The sequence below is a fragment of the Pygocentrus nattereri genome, chromosome 20 (assembly GCF_015220715.1).
Source record: "Pygocentrus nattereri isolate fPygNat1 chromosome 20, fPygNat1.pri, whole genome shotgun sequence".
Taxonomy (NCBI): domain Eukaryota; kingdom Metazoa; phylum Chordata; class Actinopteri; order Characiformes; family Serrasalmidae; genus Pygocentrus; species Pygocentrus nattereri.
Window position 1 is genome coordinate 6,663,888 of NC_051230.1, and position 20,551 is coordinate 6,684,438.

The following is a 20,551-nucleotide window of genomic DNA, read 5'->3' on the forward strand; positions in this document are numbered from 1 at the left end:
TTTACTTTTTACTTTTACTTTTCTGTTTTCATCTCTTTACATTTTATCTTTCTTTTTATTCTTTTCATTTATTTTATTATCGTCAATCTGTTGTAACGGGGAGCAAGGTTGCTGACGCATGTGCGGAGATAAGCGACTTTTATTGTGGACAAATCCAAACAAGTCAGATGACCAACACGGAGAGGTCTAAAGTCAGACATGACAGACAAACCAGGATCAAACAAGCAAGATCAAACATCCAAACATTAAAAACAACAAAGACCAGCGACAACTAGTGGCAAACACAGAGCTTAAATAATCACAGGGTAAATGAGGGATAGGCGGGAACACAGGTGGAAACAATCAGGGGCAGAGTCACTAAACAAGGGGGCTGGACTATAAAACCAAAACACAACACATGGACAGGACTGGGAAGGGCCAATCGTGACAGCTGTCTTACATGTATTTCTTATATTTCATTAACTTGTGTATTTATTTTATTCTTATCTGCTCTGTTACTTGATCATTTCTTATATTGTAATATCGATTGTTTATTGATTTAACAGTTTATTGGTACCTTCTAATTATTAAATGTCACTGTTATGATTTTTATTATTATAGCATTTGACTTATTTTTTTCACTGTACAACTTCTCAATCCTTGATTCCTGTATTACGCGACTACATTGCAGATGAGGGTCTCCCTCAAAGTTTTCCCAGTTTAAATAAAGGTTGATTGGTTGATTGATTGGTTGATTGACTGGTCTGAACCAACTAGATCTAAACCAGTCTATAAAAGTCTTTTGTCTGTAATGCCTCATTCTTTGCATTTACATTTGCAGCAGATTATTTTTGCACATTCTTTATTAAAACCTGGTGGAAAAACATTGGATAAAAACATTATTTTAGATGAAGTAAATGCCCTGATGGGCTCGTTTTGAAAGGACAGAAATACTCTGACCAAATTTTATCACTGATCTATGGGACTTCAGCGTCCCAGAGGTGGAGGGCCCTCCAGAATGATGCAGAGGCATGCCCAGGCTTTATTCCACTGGGGAGTCAGTAGAGTTTCAGAGCATGGAACTTGGTGTTGGCCGCTTTTCCACTGCGACTGAAGGGGAACTGGAACTGGATGTCCCAGAAAAGCTGCGATGCATGGCCACCCATGTAGCACCACGACCGGATACGGCACTGCAGATCCTTAAGGGAAAGAAAATCTTGTCTGAGCTCCGCCTAAAGGGAATAGTCCAGTGTTCCTTCATCAGAATTCAGCTTTGGCATCTGATCTCTGAACCCCCAGGAGACTGAGAGTCGAACCTGGTCTACATCATGACCAGTCGTGGGAAATTTCAGTGTCAGATAGCAATATATTGTTTACGTCATTTTCTTTAACAATCCACCATTTCTGGACACTCAGTAGCCTTCAAAGGCAATATTTATCCTTCTGTTATCTTAATATGAATCATTTTATTATGTTGACAGATCCTATTTTTAGATTTTCACCTAAATATGTAGAGCAGAATTAGATGTTAGCGTTGGTCCAGAGTGGCCCTCTACACAGCACCTGCGTTACACCTCCACTAAACATAATCTCACACTGCCCCCTTGTGGTGAATAAAAGACAGGGTATGTATATTTTAAGAATGTATGAAGGTCTTCATGAACCACAAAACTTTTGGAAAAAATGATAGATTCTAAAAATATTTATTTAGTTAGTTAGTTATTTTAAAGAATTCTTGTTTTTAATATTATTACAGTTGGATGCAAAAGTTTTGGCACCCAGGTCAATACACACATTTTGTTGATTTTAAGTGGAAAAAAAAAAGGTTACCACATCCATTACAGAGAACACACTTTAATGCACAATTAACTGTTTATTTACTCAAGTTAAAATAATAAAATGAGATAAAATGTGGCCTGTAGAAAATTTTTTATTCAGAAAAAAAGCACAAAAATTAGCAGAAAATGACATTTTAAGTACATTCCGAGGATGTAGGGAGGATGGAGGATGCGTGTGGATTAATTTGCAGTTAGAAAATCAACGAAATGTGTGTCCGACTCTACGCATGGCAGCAGAATACAATTACATTTAAGGCCAGATGCTCTTATACAGAGCAACTTACAAAAATGCTTTGCAGTCCACTCAGAGAATTTATCCTGGAAGTTTGTTCCACCACATGCATGATGATAATGATGGTGATGAGGAGGAGGAGGAGGAGGAGGAGGAGAAGGAGGAGGAGGAAGAGGATAATGATAATGAGAATGATGAAGATGGTGATGATTATGATGAGGATGAGGACGATAATGATGAGGATAAGGATGATGAAGATGGTAATGATTATGATGAGGATGAGGATGGTAATGATGAGGATGATAAGGATGATGAAGATGGTGATGATTATGATGAGGATGAGGATGATAATGATGAGGATGATAAGGATGATGAAGATGGTGATGATTATGATGAGGATGAGGATGATAATGATGATAACAACCTCAGAACAACATTAATATTAAAAATGATGGAGTCTGATTATAAATCATAGACTTAGGTCAAGAAATCTGATGATGAACTCATCACACATGATGTTAGACTAAAGACACACCTGAAGATGATAATGACAGAGATGAAGATGATGATACTGATGAAGATGATTTTGGAAATTAATGATGAGGATACTGGACTCAGAGCAGCACATCTTTATGGACATCTTTATGATGGTCATAGACAAAGGAAAACCCATGAGGTTGGACACATCACTCATCACGATGATGGACTCAAAGCAACACAAATGATGACCAAAGGACTAATCATGTGATTGTGAAGATGAGGGACTAACACACAGAATGACCAAGATGACCTCAGGACAACACATATTCACGGACTGAAGACCACATGAGGATGAGAAACCCATGACAATTCAAATGATGACCTAAGGGCTCACCACTTCATTATGAAGATAAGGGACAAGATGGGTTATTAATAGTGCTATTATCTTGACGTCATTGTAGAGTCAGACATGGGAAGACCATGAATCCACCACAACAAGGGCTCTTTATTTAACATCAGGCAGAGTAGCACATAGCATACAGCCAACCTGGTGAAGGAGGTCAGCACCAGTCACACCCCTCATCCTCCTGGTTACCCCTGCACCCCATACACAAACATCCCAGTCCAGACACCATGAAACATAACCAACACATACCCACGACTTAAACAAACAAACAACAACAATAAACAGTCCTTTTTAGGACGACGTGCTCCTACAATGAGCCTCTGGGTGCGGCTGCCCACATGGCCACACCCCTCAAGCTTCTCAAAGGCAGCATTTTCTTTCATTAACAGCTATGGGCAGTCGTGGGCTGGAGGTTAGGGTTCCAGCCTTGTGACCGGAAGGTTGCCGGTTCGATCCCCAGAGCCGACAGCACTGAGGTGTCCTTGAGCAAGACACCTGCTCCCCGGGCGCCGTGGATAGGGCTGCCCACCGCTCCGGGCAAGTGTGCTCACTGCCCCCTAGTGTGTGTGCTCACTAGTGTGTATGTGGTGTTACACTTCACGGATGGGTGAAATGCGGAGGTGAAATTTCCCCGTTGTGGGACTAATAAGGGTCACTTAAAGTTAAGTCAGAAATGCATGAATAGCAAAATAACTAAAAAAAAAAACATCCATCCATCTATCCATCCTCAACCGCTTATCCGGGTCCGGGTCACGGGGGCAGCAGCCTAAGCTAAGTCCTCCCTCTCCCCCGCCGCCTCCTCCAGCTCTTCTGGAGGGATTACCGAGGCGTTCCCAAGACAGTCGAGAGATATAATCCCTCCAATGTGTCCTGGGTCTTCCCCGGGGTCTCCTCCCCGTCGGACATGTCTGGAACACCTCCCTAGGGAGGCGTCCAGAGGCCATTCTTACCAGATGCCCGAACCACCTCAACGTGGAGGAGCAGCGGCTCTACTCCGAGCCTCTCCCAAATCGCCGATCTTCTCACCCTATCTCTAAGGGAGAGCCCGGTGACCCTGTGGAGAAAGCTCATTTCAGCAGCTTGTATCCGCGATCTCATTCTTTCGGTCACTACCCAAAGCTCGTGACCATAGGTGAGAGTCGGAACATAGATTGACCGGTAAATTGACAGCTTCGCCTTCTGGCTCAGCTCTCTCTGCACCATGATGGACCGGTTTAGGGTCCACATTACTGCAGACACCGCACCAATCCACCTGTCAACCTCTCGCTCCATCCTTCCTTCACAAAAAACAACAATCCAGTAACTGACTTTATGTATATGTATGTTATGTGTGTGTTTAACAATTTTCATACATCTAGCTGTGGATGTCTAGCATTAATGGTAGTTATGACCCATTCATCGAATCACTAGTTTGGCTACTGAGCGCGTCATTCTTCAGATGTGCTGGTGATGACATTTAATCACTCCATGTGATGGCTGGAGGCATCATGGAGAGGTCAGGTCACAGAACCTTTTCAATATCTATGCATTTTAAATGACTGTACTGTAGTTATTATAATGTTAAATCACGTTTCACAGGCAGAAAAACCTCCACCTGCTTTTAAGCTGTATACCTAGGTGCCTAAGACACATTTAAGATTTTTCTACGCAAATGGTGTGACCAGCCAACTCAGTCTTTTTTATAGCAATTAAGCTAATTAACAGGTCCTTTTCACAAGAAACAGTAAGCGCTGGATAAAAGAAAAGTTCCACTACGGACTTTTAGACAGTTATTAACTTTAGAAATACAGGTGCTCACACGCTACTCACAAAAAGTTAGAGATATTTGGCTTTCGGGTGAAATTCCAGGATGAACCTAAAATGCACTCTAACCTTTAATTTTGAACTTAATGTGACCTTCTCTAAACTTTTGAATGCACATGTCCAGCTGTTCAGTGTTTCAGTACTTTTTGTACAACTTGCTGTTCTCTAACAAGGAGCTTAATGGCGAGGTGGTGGTGGTGGTGGTGGTGGTGGTGTTACAGTGTGGGTAGGTGTGTCTAGTCAATACAGAACTGCCCTACACTTTGTGAGTGGTACAGTGACCCAGTGGCCCAAACTACTGAATAACATCACTAATCCAGTCATTGTGCCTCTGCATGAACAACACAGGCCTCATTTCATCTTCATGGAGGACGATGCTCCAGCTCATCGAGGCTGCATCATTAGGGAACGGCTGCTGGAGACCAGGGTACCTCAAATGGAGCAGCCTGCACTTTCTCCAGACCTGAATCCCTTAGAAAACCTACGAGCTCAGCTGAGTCGCCGTGTAGAGGCTCGTAACTCTGTACCCCAGAACCTCAATGACCTGAGGGCCGCCCTTCAAGAAGAGTGGGACGCCCTGCCTCAGCAGACAATGAGTCGACTTGTGAACAGCATGAGACGTCGTTGTTAAGCTGTAATTGATGCTCAAGGGCACATGACCAGTTATTGAGACGTTGAGATTTTTTCTTGGTGTAACGTTACTCCCATCACTGTTGGCTTTTGTTTCAGTAAATTGTTTGAGATGAGGAAATCACCACTGCATGCTTCTACTTAAATGCCCTACTTTCATGATATAATATCACTGTAGTGTGAACTTTTTCGTTTTCCATAAATTTCACCCGAAACCAAACATCTCTAACTTTTTGTGAGTAGTGTATCATTTCAGCTCACCACAGAAAGGTGGGTCACTTTATCTTTGTCATGGTGGCCAAAATTGGAATCCAATGATGTGTCCAGAATAGCTGGATGACCAAAGACACACCAATGTGGGAGTCCAAATTAAATAAAGGATGCTTCATGGAAAAATTCCTTCACTGCTATCAGAGTATAGTAATGCCAGCTAATGTCAACAGAAAGACAAATCAGTAGACAGGTGAAAATAACCATAACCAAAACGCTAGACTAGCCATGTTAGCTGGAGATATTGAAACAGCTTGCTAACAATAAACTAGATGGCAAAAGCACACACACATTATGGAAGGGGGCAATCTATAGACGCCTTCCACAACCACTGGCTCCAGTAAACGAACATCATCTCTCCGCCGGGCACTCGCTTTCAGATGCTGACAGCTTTAAAATGAAAACTGTTCCTCTGAAAGCGGCTGCAGCACCAACTTTACAGCACAAACTACATGTTAATGTTAGTCAGTTATAGGCTACATTAACTCCGGCATTTAAGACCATGTATTCGTAAAACTGTGTTAGAACGATCAGCTATTTTACTGCAAAGGAGGATTATTTTATTTAACCTAAAAATCTAATTCTGCCGCGGAGCCGCAACAGGGCAGCGAAAGGGCCGCATGTTGCTGACCCTTGGTGTGGGTGGACTAAAACAGTCAGGTTCAGGTTTCTGTTCACGTATCAATTAAGCTACAAACATCGGCTCATTTAGTTGAGCATCCCGACAATTAGGATTATTAATATTCCTATTAATTTCCACATTTTTATCATGTTAATGTTATTGTATGTTTATGCTTCGCATGGAAGTCACTCAAAGCATCATGCGGTACAGGGATAAGCTTCTTCTTAAGCCTTTCTTAAAATGATTGAAAAATGTATTCTCTTTGATTCTTGCTCACACAATAATATAACTGGGACCCCCATTAAGACCCCAAACGTTCAGAGACTGTCCTGCTCGGCACTAACCAATCACAGCGAAGGAGGGAGGAACCCTCTGGCCAATTCCAGCGTAGAGGGCGGGGCAAACCAATCACTGCGCAGGAGATGGGTCCCTAATGGCCAATCGTATCGCAGGAGGGCGGGTCGTTCCTGGAAACGGGTGGGAAAAGAAAAGAGGTGGGGGACAAATAACGTGTTTTCCAGCGAGATGAGACAGAAGGAGGGGAGGGGGCGGCTGGATCTCTCTCTGTCTATCTCCTCTTCTTCTGACCAGTACAGTGTACGGGCAGTGAGGGACAGCGGCCGCTCCCTGCAGCGGCTTCGGTCCGGCACTTTGGTCCCGCTTCCCCCTGCCGGCTAGGCACCATCTCTAACGGGAGGACAAGCACGGCGGGACGCAGGGAGAGAAGGAGAAGGATGAGCGACCCGGGCAAGAGCTCGGCTTCGGCTTCATCCGCCGCCACCACTACGGCCACGCCGGCCCCCGGCTCGGACACTTATAAAGGCTGGCTGTTCAAATGGACCAACTACCTGAAGGGTTACCAGCGCAGGTGGTTCGTCCTTAGCAACGGGCTGCTATCCTATTACAGGTAAACAACAGCTGCCGCCGCTGCTGCTGTGCTGAAACGCGCTGAACCCCAATGTCAAGCCTTTTTCTCCCCTGTTAACGTTGTTCTCAGACGCGGTCATTCATTTCTGTGGTTTAACCTTGACTCTCTAATCCACATCTGCACCACCAGCAGCACTGGGTCAGTAGTTAGTGTTGTCACTGCGCGTCATCTTCTGGAGCTGTCCGTTAAGTCCGCTTCCAGCTCGCCAGCTTCCATGCTCGAATTTTCACGTTCCACCTTAAATAGTGCAGCGGTTGGGTTACATTCTGGCGCCTGAATGGAACCGCTGCACCATTTAAGGTGGACCGGCACAAATCGAACGAGAAGCTGGCGGTATAGCAAGGCACCGTGTCCAGCTGGATTTATGGTGTTTATTCACCACTGTAGGCTTTACTTCCAGACCTGTAGGTCCCAGTTAAACACAGTGGGTTTAAATTCACACTTATAACGGGGGTTTGTTGTGTTGTGTAGCTAGTTCGCTGGGAGAAACGTGAACTGTCAAACACACCTCCCACTTTTTGGACGCTAGCTAGCTGGCGAACTTAGGTTACAGATGTCCCTGGCCAGCTAGTATATGTTTTTATGTACATTGCAGAAGAAAAAATATGTAATTTCATACATTTGCGTACAAGGAGGACATAAATAGGCTTGAATCCTGCTAATTTGCTACGCTGCGTACCAGGCTGGCTGGCTGGCTTTCTAGGTCTGCTAACGTTCACTGTGTCCAAAATAAATATGTCCCAGTTTTGACAAGTAACTACATTAAATTCTGACTTGCCAGTGAGCACCAGGTTCACAGAGTTTTTTTAAGATATCGCAAAGATGTCTGTTTTTTGCTGCTGTGTTTGCAGTTAGCTTAGCCTGACCGGCTAGTGTTAATGCTGCAGCCTGGTTTACTAAGTTCAGGCGTTTATGTTCTTTTTCCAGGACTGAAAAGGAAACGTGTGGCCATCACCTTGCCAATTTAAAAGCTGTTAGCGTTCAGCTGCCACAGTTTATGGGCTTTCTGACAGCCCACCATTTACAGATGTGCCAGCTAGCTGGCTAACATCAGCCGAGCCAGGCAGCAGGGCTGCTCGATTACGTCAGAAGTCATAATCACGATTATTTTGGTCGACGCTGAGGTCACGATTATTCAACACGATTACTCGATTTGACTTCGGACGCATCATGTATTTACAACCCCAATTCCAGTGAAGTTGGGACGGTGTGTGAAGCATAAATAAAAACAGAATATGATGATTTGCAAATCCTTTTCAACCTACATTCAATTGAATTCACTACAAAGACAAGATATTTAATGTTCAAACGGATAAACTTTATTGTTTTTTGCAAATATTCACTCATTTTGAGTTTGATGCCTGTAACAGGTTCCAAAGAAGTTGGGACAGGGGCGTGTTTACCACTGTGTTACATCACCTTTCCTTTTAACAACACTCAATAAGTGTTTGGGAACGGAGGACACTAATTGTTGAAGCTTTGTAGGTGGAATTCTTTCCCATTCTTGCTTGATGTACAACTTCAGTTGCTCAACAGTCCGGGGTCTCCGCTGTCGTATTTTGCGCTTCATAATGCGCCACACATTTTCAATGGGAGACGGTCTGGACTGCAGGCAGGCCAGTCTAGTACCCGCACTCTTTACTATGAAGCCACGCTGTTGTAACACGTGCAGAATGTGGCTTGGCATCGTCTTGCTGAAATAAGCAGGACGTCCCTGAAAAAGACGTTTCTTGGATGGCAGCAGATGTTGCTCCAAAACCTGTATGTACCTTTCAGCATTAATGGTGCCTTCACAGATGTGCAAGTTACCCCTGCCATGGGCACTAACACACCATCAGAGATGCTGGCTTTTGAACTTTGTGTCTGGAGGACACAACGTCCATGATTTCCAAAACCAATTTGAAATGTGGACTCGTCAGACGACAGGACACTTTTCCACTTTGCATCAGTCCATCTCAGATGAGCTCTGGCCCAGAGAAGCCGGCGGCGTTTCTGGGTGGTGTTGATATGTGGCTTCGCTTTTCATGGCAGATTTTTAACTTGCACTTGTAGATGGAGCGACGAACTGAGTTCACTGACAGTGGTTTTCTGAAGTGTTCCTGAGCCCATGTGGGAATATCCGTTACAGAATGATGTCGGTTTTTAATGCAGTGCTGCCTGAGGGATCGAAAGTCACAGGCATTCAGTGTTGGTTTTCTGCCTTGCTGCTTACTTGCAGAGATTTCTCCAGATTCTCTGAATCTTTTGATGATATTATGGACTGTAGATGATGAAATCCCTAAATTCCTTGCAGTTGCACGTTGAGAAACGTTGTTCTTAAACTGTTGGACTATTTGCTCACGCAGTTGTTCACAAGGTGGTGAACCTCACCCCGTCCTTGCTTGTGAACGACTGATCCTTTCAGGGACGCTCCCTTTATACCCAATCATGACACTCACCTGTTTCCAATTAACCTGTTCACCTGTGGAATGTTCCAAACAGGTGGTTTTTGAGCATTCCTCAACTTTCCCGGTCTTTCGGTGCCCCTGTCCCAACTTCTTTGGAACGTGTTGCAGGCATCAAATTCAAAATGAGTGAATATTTGCAAAAAACAATAAAATTGATCCATTTGAACATTAAATATCTTGTCTTTGTAGTGTATTCAATTGAATATAGGTTGAAAAGGATTTGCAAATCATCGTATTCTGATTTTATTTATGTTTTACACAACGTCCCAACTTCATTGGAATTGGGGTTGTATTAAAGTGCTTTTAAACAGCAGACTTTAAATAAAATTAAACTGAAAAAACAAATAAAAATGTACAAAAAGATAAATAAATAAATAATATCTAATATACACCGTTAGAAATAAAGGTTCTGTGCAGGTACATTGTTCATTCCTCGAAGTGCAAACAATGTAGATGTACCCTCAAAGGTACTACAGTGGTTTTCAGGTTCAATTGTGTATCTTAAATACGTTTTGCCCAGGTGAAAAGTTCGTCAGGTCATCAGTCCGTCGCAGAACAGACTAACAGACACACACAATCACACACACACACTCTCAGAGTCAGTACAGCTTAGAAAATATCATTTCAATGGATTAGGGTTCAGTTATGTTCCCTGACTAAAGGTTCTGAGATGTACACCTGATGATACCACCCCAGGGACGAGAGGGGTACTGGCCCAGTGACAGTTCTGTAGCTTTATTTCTGAGAGTGTATAAATCTGTATACATTTACATAAATAATATGAAAAATGATAAATAAAAATAAACAAGATCGACTGTGTAGCAGTGCCCTTCCACAACCTACAGAAAGCCGCTAAACATTTAAAAAAATAATAAATAAAGACAAATTAGACCAAAATAAATGAGATGAGTTTGGGGTTTTAGGGAGGCGCGAAGGTGCACCGATAAATAAGAGCATCATTGCACAATGGAATGAGGCACAATAATCGTTTTGTCTCAATTACCTTGTTTTCATAACTGTTGGAAGCCCTACCGGACAGCGTAAACAACCCAATGGGGAAAGTGAACCAAAGTGTGGCATCAAACTGACCAACAGAAGATGTCTGTCCTTCAAACAGGTTATACCGCTCACAGGTCTGTAGACACCTGCTCATCAGACACTTGCCCTCCCCTTTGCTGCAACAACAGATTTTGCTCTTCTGGGAAAGCTTTACGCTAGATGTTTGCAAATCAATTTGAGGATTTGATTGCATTCAGCCACAAGAGCATTAGTGAGGTCAGGTACTAATGTTGGATGATTAGTTCTGGATCACTCCAACTCATCCCAGAGGTATTAGATGGAGCTCCATTACTCCAGAGAGCGCAGTTCCAGTGTACCACAAGGCACGGTCACCTTAGGCTCATGTGTGGCTACTCTACTGGCAATGCTGTGTAGCCGAATGCACTAATTAGAAGGCGTGTCTGGATCCTTTTGGACATATAGTGTATCCCTGGCCTGCTTAGAGTCACTGACTCTGGGATCTTTACACAGGTCAGTAGAGGGCCAAGATATCTGATGATGTGGAGGGATCTGTGTGCAGGATTATGTGCCTCTTTAAAATTGCAAGGGTGTTCTACAGGTGTCACCTGTGGGCCCTGGGCAGCAGCTGCACCTGTTGTCGGGGACGCGCCTGAACCAGCAGCAGTAATCATGTTTCGCCTTGCTCTGTGAGGGAGGGCTACTGGGTCACATATGGCGCCTGTCACCAAACCCAATTACAGTGTACTCTTGTAATTGGTTCATTACTGCATGTAGGTCTGTCCCTTTGAGATTCCTCAGACAACTTCGGATGTGGAGTAGCGTTTGCATTCGGATGCGCAAACGGAGGGACGTTTAAGGCTGAATTTGTGGACGGCAAGTACAACTAAATGGGCTTTTTGTAAAATGGCAGTTATGTGCTGTGAAGTTGTTTACCAGGCTTTAATCTCTCAGTTCTGTAATAAAAAAATGCCTGTTTGCACCATTTTCCATGTAATTATGGGTGATTAGGCCTTAGGACAGGGGTCGGCAACCCACATGTTAAGAAGAACCATTTTGTCCTTTCAACAAAAATTAAACCACCTTAGGAGCTACAACATTTTGCCATCTTGGCTGTAAATATCTCTCAGTAGTACTAGTATAGGCTGCAAATACAATATAATTGAAAATGCAGATTGCTCTGCTTTAAGCTTTCGCTCAGGTAAAGCTGCTTTTCTCGCATCTCTGGCAGGAAACTTTTGCAAAAGTGGATGGTCATGTATGGAATGTGCAGGGAGGCTGGATAAAAGTGGCTGTGTTTACATACAATCGGATTACAGATTCAGACTGAGGTTTTTATGCTCACTCTGCTCAACAGTCTGATGAAAATCTTCATTTACATGCTCACTATAAGTAATCCGATGCAAAGTGATGCGCATGTGTAGAGTAGCGCTTAGAGTGAACGTTACCATGACAGTGAACATCACATGAGGTCCAGTCAGCATGAGATGAGTTTCCAGTTGATGCGCTTGTGGTTTTAATGGCTTTAAACTGACGTCAGACTCAGAAAAACGTCCTTCACATGTACTTATAAAGGAAGACGTCGTGCTCTGAGACACAGCAGCTGGACGTAAAGCTCAGAGTATGAACCTCGTCTCCTCTGCAGACCATAGAACATACTTGCACGTTCCGATTGGAGTGTAATCAGATTCAGGCGTTTACACGGCTATTATTCTTCTATTTAACAGATTATTTAGAGGTTTAGCCAACCTCGTTTATTCGGATAGAAATTGTATTCCGAATGGCCTAAATTGGACTAGTCTATTCCGATTGAGGTGTTTACATGGACGTATTCTATTCCGATTGAGCTATTAGTCGGATTATTAACGGATTATCAGGCTGCGTGTAAACGTGGCTAGTGTGAGCAGACTTTAATAACCAAAACATGGCTAGCGAAATACAAAGTAACTAAACACAGGGCTTAAATAAAGAAACACAACTACATCAGACAAAGTGACCAGTTGACCAGACCAACACTGACTAAAACAAAGGGCTGGGTTACCACAAATGGGAACACCTGGGAGAGGGAGGAGACAGAGACTACAGACAGGTGAAGATACTAATGGGGAAGGCGGGGAAAGGGTGGAGCACAAGAACCAAAATAAAAACACAAACACATGGCTACAGCACAGGGCAGGAAGCGGACACAGGTCAGGGGGAAACCGTGACAGGCTGAAGTCACTTCACATTCACCAGCTTCTTGTTTGAATTTTCCCGTTCCAGCTTAAATGGTGCCTGAGGTGCCAGAACAGCTGCACTACTTAAGGTGGAATGCGAAAGTTCAAACAAGAAGCTGGCAAACGAGAAGGTGACTTCAGCTTTGCGACTCTTTAGTGTTCGACAGTTTTTCGTTGCGGATTAAACGTATCAGGAAACCAGCTGGAGTGTTTATGAATGCAAATAAGTCCATTCGTCTCAAAATTATCGATGTCCGTCTTAAATCTCTCTCTCCCTTTTCGTTAGCTACTAGAGAGGCGAGATTCTTGTCGCTGCTAAGGTGACCAGTAGTCTGCATGCTGATCTTCAGGGTTAAATGTTCTACATTAACTCCAGGGACCATTTAAGACCATTTATTCCTAAAACTGTCTTGAACGATCAGCAGAGCTTTGTTTTACTGCAAAGAAGGATTATTTTGTTTTCACCTAAACAGCTAATTCTACCATGGAGCCGTAGCACAGCAGTAAACGAGCAGCCGACCACTGCCTTAGGACATTACAAACCCGAATGTTTAATGTGTTGGAAGCTTCACATCACTGTAACGTACGGCATGTCTTTCAAGACTGCAGACATCAAGTGAATGGATTTGAAAGCTTCTATGTCTGTTTTAGTGAAACTCTTAAAAACGTCCCATGTTGACAGCAGGAGGGACATGCTCACCCCTTAACATTCCAGGCTTATTAAATACTAAGCCTTATTATTCATTAACTACAGCGACTTTAATCCAAAATAATTGAGTTTTTCTTAGGCTTTAGAAGTGTGCAATAAAACTTTGGATCCCACCATCGAGCTCATGGGTTGGTGAGGGGCTAAACATACATTTTAGACCCATTCGTTCTTGTTTGTGCAGTATTTTTGCCTCTTTTATTCCAAAGCCTCCATTACTGTGAAGCATGAACTGACCTGTCTGTTGGAGTGGCTCCTGGACAGCCTTTAAAGTGTTCATTTTTGTTGGTGAATGAAGCAGTTCTGTCCTTCACCTCCTGGGTCATTCAGAGTCAAAGCAAAAGGAGTTTGAAGTAAATAGCACAAATTCTGTAGCCGTGGCAGAGAAGACGCAAGTGCTAGCACATTTGAACACCTGCTGTGAAAATGTTTTCTGGGGTTTAGAAAGGTTGAAGGAATAAAATCAAGGGTGAAAATAATGTAAAACGTGTTATTTCCATACGTTTAGTGACCATGTGCTTTGAAATATAGCCGTTCAGCCATGCCTGGTTCTTTCCACAGAGATAATGCAAGCTTATCAGTAATAACAGACATGGCATTCTGCTGGATAGACCTCGTATCATGGCTTAAATTCATGCGGGGAGAAATTGAATGCTAGGTTGAATATTATCCAAATCTTAGTCGAAACAAATGGCCGAGTTTTCGGTAGCATTTATTGTCCTATTTGTAGTTTACACTCGGCGGCCACTTTATTAGGTTATTGCTAGTAGAAGGTTGGACCCCCTTTTGCCTTCAGAACTGCCTTAATTCTTCGTGGCACACTTTCAACAAGGTGTTGGAAACGTTCCTCAGAGATTCTGGTTGGTTATTTGAGTTCCTGTTGTCTTTCTATCATCTGGAGCCAGTCTGCCCATTCTCCTCTGACCTCTCACATCAACAAGGCATTTTTGTCCACACAACTGACCGCTTACTGGATATTTCCTCTTTTTCGGACCGTTCTCTGTAAACCCTAGAGATGGTTGTGCGTGAAAATCCCAGCAGATCAGCAGTTTCTGAAATACTCAGACCAGCCCGTCTGGCACCAACAACCACGCCACGTTCAAAGTCCCTTAAATCGCCTTTCTTCCCCGTTCTGATGCTCGGTCTGCACTTCAGCAAGTTGTCTTGACCACCTCTACACGCCTAAATGCACTGAGTTGCGGCCGTGTGATTGGCTGATTAGCTATTTGTGTTAACAAGCGATTGAACAGGTACCTAATAAAGGGGCTGGTGAGCGTATATTTCCTGTCTGCATCTTCTTTGTGATTTATTGTGAGGTTGTATTTGTTGATTGACTCCTCTGACCTTCCAGTACAGTAATTCATCTTGGTCTTGGTCTGAAATACAGCTCTGAAAAAACCACTTTGTGCTTACTTTAACTGGTAAACAAGTTCTCTTATGATTCAGTCTGTGGTGCAACTCTGCCTGTACTGATTTGGTGTAAATGAAGCGTGATCCTTGTCAACAGACAACAGTGACCAGGTCTAGTTAAGACATACCCTGTCTTATCAGATGGTCAGCAGGTTCATCGTGATACTGGCACTATGGGAGATCCATGACCAAAAGGCTAAGAAAAAGGGCAAGGGCTCATGTTTGAGCATTCAGTCCACCATTTCGCCCAATGCTGTTACAAACACAGCCAGCAGTCAATGTCAGTGCCAGTCCTGGGCACTCTATGCACTTCAGCTCTGAATAGAACCATGACGACAACATCTGAAGGCTTAAATGGTTCTTTGTAGTTCAGAATAAGGTTACTTCATGTGTGCCATTCTAATATGCTATTATTATTATTATTATTATTATTATTATTATTATTATTATTATTATAGTGTTGTAACGATGTCATACAACTTCTTCATCATGGAGAACTTGTATGTGGTTCCTGTAAAAGTTGTTCTACATGGGGCTAAAAAATGTGGGGTCATGGGGCCTAAGTCATAGAACCCTTTCTAATACTTCAACAAACGCCTTTTTTGCTAAGTGTGTAGTTATATTAGTTAATATTAATAACAGGCAAAATTAACAATAGGTATAAAATATGATGTCTCCTCATATGTCTAATTCCATCTCCAAACACTGTGCAAAAATCAGAGACCACCCTTCAATTTATTTAGCAGGCAAAACAGGCGTTAAGTACAAGTTATTTTGTTTTCAGCATCAGTCAATCAGCACTTTATTAGGAACACCTGTACACCTGTCTCTACTCATTAATGCAGTTATCTAATTCAGACAAATATGTGTCAGCAGTGCAGTGAGTAAAATTAGGCATATATTGGTCAGCAACATCAGGTGATATTCACCCAACCATTAAAATGGGGAAAAACATGATATCAGTGATATTGACCATGGCATGATTATTGGTGCCAGATGGGCTGGTTTGATTATTGCTATGATTCCTGATCTTCTAGGATTTTCACATGCAACAGTGTCTGAAGTTGAAGTTCTGCAGATGCCTTGTTGATGAGAGAGGTCAGCAGAGAATGGCCAGACTGGTTTGTGCTGACCGAAATGCTACAATACCTCAGATAACCACTCGGTATAACTGTGGTGAGCAGAAAAGCATCTGAGAATACACAACACATCAAAACCTTAAGGTGGATGGGCTACAGCAACAGAATACTATATCAGGTTCCACTTCTGCCAGCCAAGAACAGAAAGCTGAGGCAGCAGTGGACACAAACAGACTGGAAAAACATAGCCTGGTCTGATGATTCTTGATTTCTGCTGAGGGACACAGATGGTAGATTCAGAATTTGGTACCAGCATGAATCTATGGACTCAGCTTGCGTTGTGTCAACAGTCCAGGCTGGTGGAGGTGGTGTAATGGTGGTGTTGTTTTCTTTGCACATTTTGAGCCTGTTAATACCAATCAATCACTGTCCATCTCTTCATGACCACAATTTACCATCTTCTAATGGCTACTTCCAGCATGATAATGCACCATGTCATCAAAGCAGCCCCAGACATCACATTACCACCACCATGTTTGACTGTTGGTATTATGTTCTTGTGGTAGAATGCAGTGAGCTTTACGCTAGATGTAACGGAGCCCATGGCTTCCAGAAAGTCCCACTTTTGACTCATCAGTCCATAGAATATTATCCCAAAAGTCTTGTAGGTTATCTAGATGTTTTTGGGCAGATGTGAGACAAGCCTTTGTGATCTTGTTGGCCAGCACTAGTGCCTTGCAACTCTCACATAGATGCCATTTTTGCCAGTACCTTTCTTATTGTGGAATCCTTACACTGACCTTAACTGAGGCAAGCGAGGCCTGCAGCTCTTTAGATGTTCATCCGGGTTTTTTTGTGACCTCCTGGATGAGTCGTCAGTGCACTCTTGGTGAAATTTTGGTAGGTCGTCCACACCTGCCATGGTTTTCCACTGTTCCAAGTTTTCTCCATTTGTGGATAATGGCTGTCATTGTGGTTTGAGTCCCAGAGCCTTACTAATGGCCTTGTAATCCTTTCCAAACTGGTAGATTTACAGTGACTTTGTTTCACATCTGTATTTGAATTTGTATTTGCCAGACGGGTTCTATTTAAGTGATGTTCAGATTCAACACTCATGCCTGGGTGTGGCCAGTGAAATTGAACCCAGTACTCAATTGAATTGGGTTGACTGGTTGATTTAGCAAAGGGGGCGATTACTTTTTCACACAGGGCCAGATAGGGCTGAACAGCATTTTATTTCTTCAGTAAATAAAATCATCATTTAAAAACTGCATTTTGTATTTATTTGGGCTCTGTGTGTAATATTATAAGTAGATTAGTGATCTAAAATATTGAAATGTGACAAATATGCAAAAATAGAAGAAATTGGGGCTGTAATAATACAGATTTATATATTTTATTGATCATCAAGAGAGAAATTTTGGATGAACTGTGCACTATAAAAGCTGTAACCGTGTGTGACCCTATACATTCACCTATATAGTGACCTTCAGGGCCGGTAGATTGACCTGATGAACTGAACTGGGTTGTAAGAGCAGGGAAAGCATTAAAACACACAGTATGAGATGTGAGGGGTGGAGGGATCTCCAGATCTGGGATAACCTACTCTTTTAGATTCAGTGAGCGGAGATGATGTTCTGGTCTACTGGACAGTGTAAGCGGATACTCTGAGCCGGGGGTAAATGGATACTGCAGGGAGAATGTTAAGAGCAAATGGGGTGAAGTCATCTAGGCAGGAGCATCACGTAGACTGTACTGTACACAACAAACAGTTATGATCTGACTTCATTACATAACACCCAAATGAATAATCATGCTGATGCAATAAATATTGATAAAAGCAAAATTGTAACAATAGCAGAACCTATTTTATATATATATATATATATATACCTTTAGAGAACATAGATGCAATCATGAATATTATATGTGAACATAATAATAATAATAATAATAATAATAATAATAATGTAATTGTTGTTGTCTCTCTCTCTCTCTCTCTGTCTCTCTCTCTCTCTCTCTCTCTCTCTCTCTCTCTCTCTATCTCTTCATGTTACTCCATCTCTCCATGTCTCTCTCTCTCCCTCTTTCCATGTTGCCCTCTCGCCCTCTCTCTCTCCATGTCACTCCCTCTCTCCATGTCTCTCTCTCTCTCTCCCTCTCTCTCTCTCTCTCTCTCTCTCTCTCTCTCTCTCTCTCTATCTCTTCATGTTACTCCATCTCTCCATGTCTCTCTCTCTCCCTCTTTCCATGTTGCCCTCTCGCCCTCTCTCTCTCCATGTCACTCCCTCTCTCCATGTCTCTCTCTCTCTCTCCCTCTCTCTCTCTCTCTCTCTCTCTCTCTCTCTCTCTCTATCTCTTCATGTTACTCCATCTCTCCATGTCTCTCTCTCTCCCTCTTTCCATGTTGCCCTCTCGCCCTCTCTCTCTCCATGTCACTCCCTCTCTCCATGTCTCTCTCTCTCTCTCCCTCTCTCTCTCTCTCTCTCTCTCTCTTTCTCTTTCCATCTCTCCACATCTCTCTTTCTCCCTCTTTCTCTCTCCATGTCGCTCTATCTCCATGTTACTCCCTCTATCCACGTTGCTCTCTCTCCATGTCTCTCTTTCTCATTCTCTCTCTCCACATCTCTATCTCTCTCCATGTCTGTCTTTCTCCCTCTCTCTCTACATGTCACTCTGTCCCTCTCTCTCTCCATGTCGCTCTCTCTCCATGTCGCTCTCTCTCTCCATGTCGCTCTCTCTCTCTTTCTCTCCATGTCGCTCTCTATCCCTCTCGCTCTCCATGTCTCTCTTTCTCCCTCTTTCCATGTTGCCCTCTCTCCCTCTCTCCCTCCATGTCACTCCCTCTCTTTATGTCTCTCTCTCTGCCTCTCTCTCTCCATGTCTCTCTCTCCCTCTCTCTCTCCACGTCTCTCTTTCTTCCTCTTTCTCTCTCCATGTCTCTCTCTCTCCATGTCTCTCTCTCCCTCTCTCTCTCCACGTCTCTCTTTCTTCCTCTTTCTCTCTCCATGTCTCTCTCTCTCCATGTCTCTCTCCCTCTCTCTCTCTCCATGTCTCTCCCTCTCTCCATATCTCTCTCTCTCCCTCTCTCTCTCCATGTCTCTCCCTCTCTCCATATCTCTCTCTCTCCCTCTCTCTCTCTCCATGTCTCTCTTCCCCTCTCTGTCTCCATGTTTCTCCCTCTCTCTCTGAATGTCACTCCCTCTCTCCATATCTCTCTCTCTCCCTCTCTCTCTCCATGGCTCTCCCTCTCTCCATGTCTCTCTTTCTCCCTGTCTCTCTCCATCTCTCTCCATGTCGCTCCCTCTCTCTGTGTCTTTCTTTCTCCCTCTCTCTCCATGTCTCTCTCTTCCTCTCTCTCTCTCTCTCTCTCTCTCTCTCTCTTTCTCTCTCTCTCTATGTCTCTCTCTTTTCCTCTCTCTCTCTATATCTCTCTTTTCCTCTCTCTCTTCATGTCACTCTCTCTCCTCCTCTCTCTCTCTCCATGTCTGTCTTCCTCTCTCTCTCTGTGTCAGAATTGCTCCACCGGATGTGCTGTGTGCTCCGTATGTGTGTAAAACCAGTTCAGTGCTGCAGACCTAAGCACACTGTGTGTAAATACACACCACTTTCAGTGCCATGTTAACCCTGTCCTACATAATGTATTGTCAGTGAGACATTAAGAGTGTTTGTGTTTGTCCTCTTTAACTGATTAAAATCTGCCCCCAGAGTCGTTGTTGAGCGTGCATATCTACATTGGTCATTAAAATTGTGTGTGTTGTGTTTTCTAGCACTGTATAAAAGAAGCTCCATGCTGCCTTTGTTGTTGGATACACTGTGATAGTTTCAGAGCAAGTGTGGTTGCTTTTTATTGGTTTATTACATCAGAGTAACAGTAAAAGGCCTCTAAAGTCTGAAATATAATCCTATTCATGTGTTTCGCTTCTCAAAACTCTAGTTAATGAAACATATATCATCACTGCCCAAAGAAAAACAAGTATTAGGTTTACAGGAGGGGGCAAAATCGTTCTTTACATACAATTGAAGTTAAGGTGAAAAGGTTGTATTCCAAGTGTTTCTGGAGCATTTCTATTGGTCCATTCATCATGGAATTTTCACACAATGTAAAGGACAGCTCCCATGCTCAAATGATTTAGAAAAATAACAACTGGAAAAAATGAAGAGAAATTTTTTTTGGACAGCGATGATAGGAATTTTCGGCTTTATTATGCCATGTACAAATCAAAATAAATGTGACAATTGAAATGAGAAATCACAAACCAGCCAAAATCGAAATCATAAATAGGCTGATTACCAAGCAAAAAAAGATTCTGATATTATTATATAATATAATATTATAATATAATATTATAATAATAATAATTTATATATGTACATGTTATATACACTATATTTCCAAAAGTATTCATTCACCCGTCCAAATAATTGAATTGCTGTTCCAATCATTTCCATGACCGCAGGTGTATAAAGCCGAGCCCCTAGGCCTGC

The 20,551-nt window shown here is 42.9% G+C and overlaps 1 protein-coding gene across 5 annotated transcripts in view; it reads left to right on the forward strand.

The window, feature by feature from the left end:
* The first annotated feature begins 6,793 nt into the window (after nucleotides 1-6,793).
* Nucleotides 6,794-20,551, forward strand: part of LOC108435368 (oxysterol-binding protein 2-like) — a 128,313-nt gene continuing 114,555 nt past the window's right edge. For 4 of the 5 annotated variants that reach the window (XM_017711178.2, XM_017711179.2, XM_017711181.2 and 1 more), the window contains exon 1: nucleotides 6,794-7,167. In XM_017711178.2, coding sequence (XP_017566667.1) covers nucleotides 6,995-7,167 — 173 coding nt within the window. In that variant the 5' untranslated portion in view covers nucleotides 6,794-6,994. The remainder of the gene's footprint in view (nucleotides 7,168-20,551) is intronic. The other variant, XM_017711183.2, reaches the window with a different exon arrangement.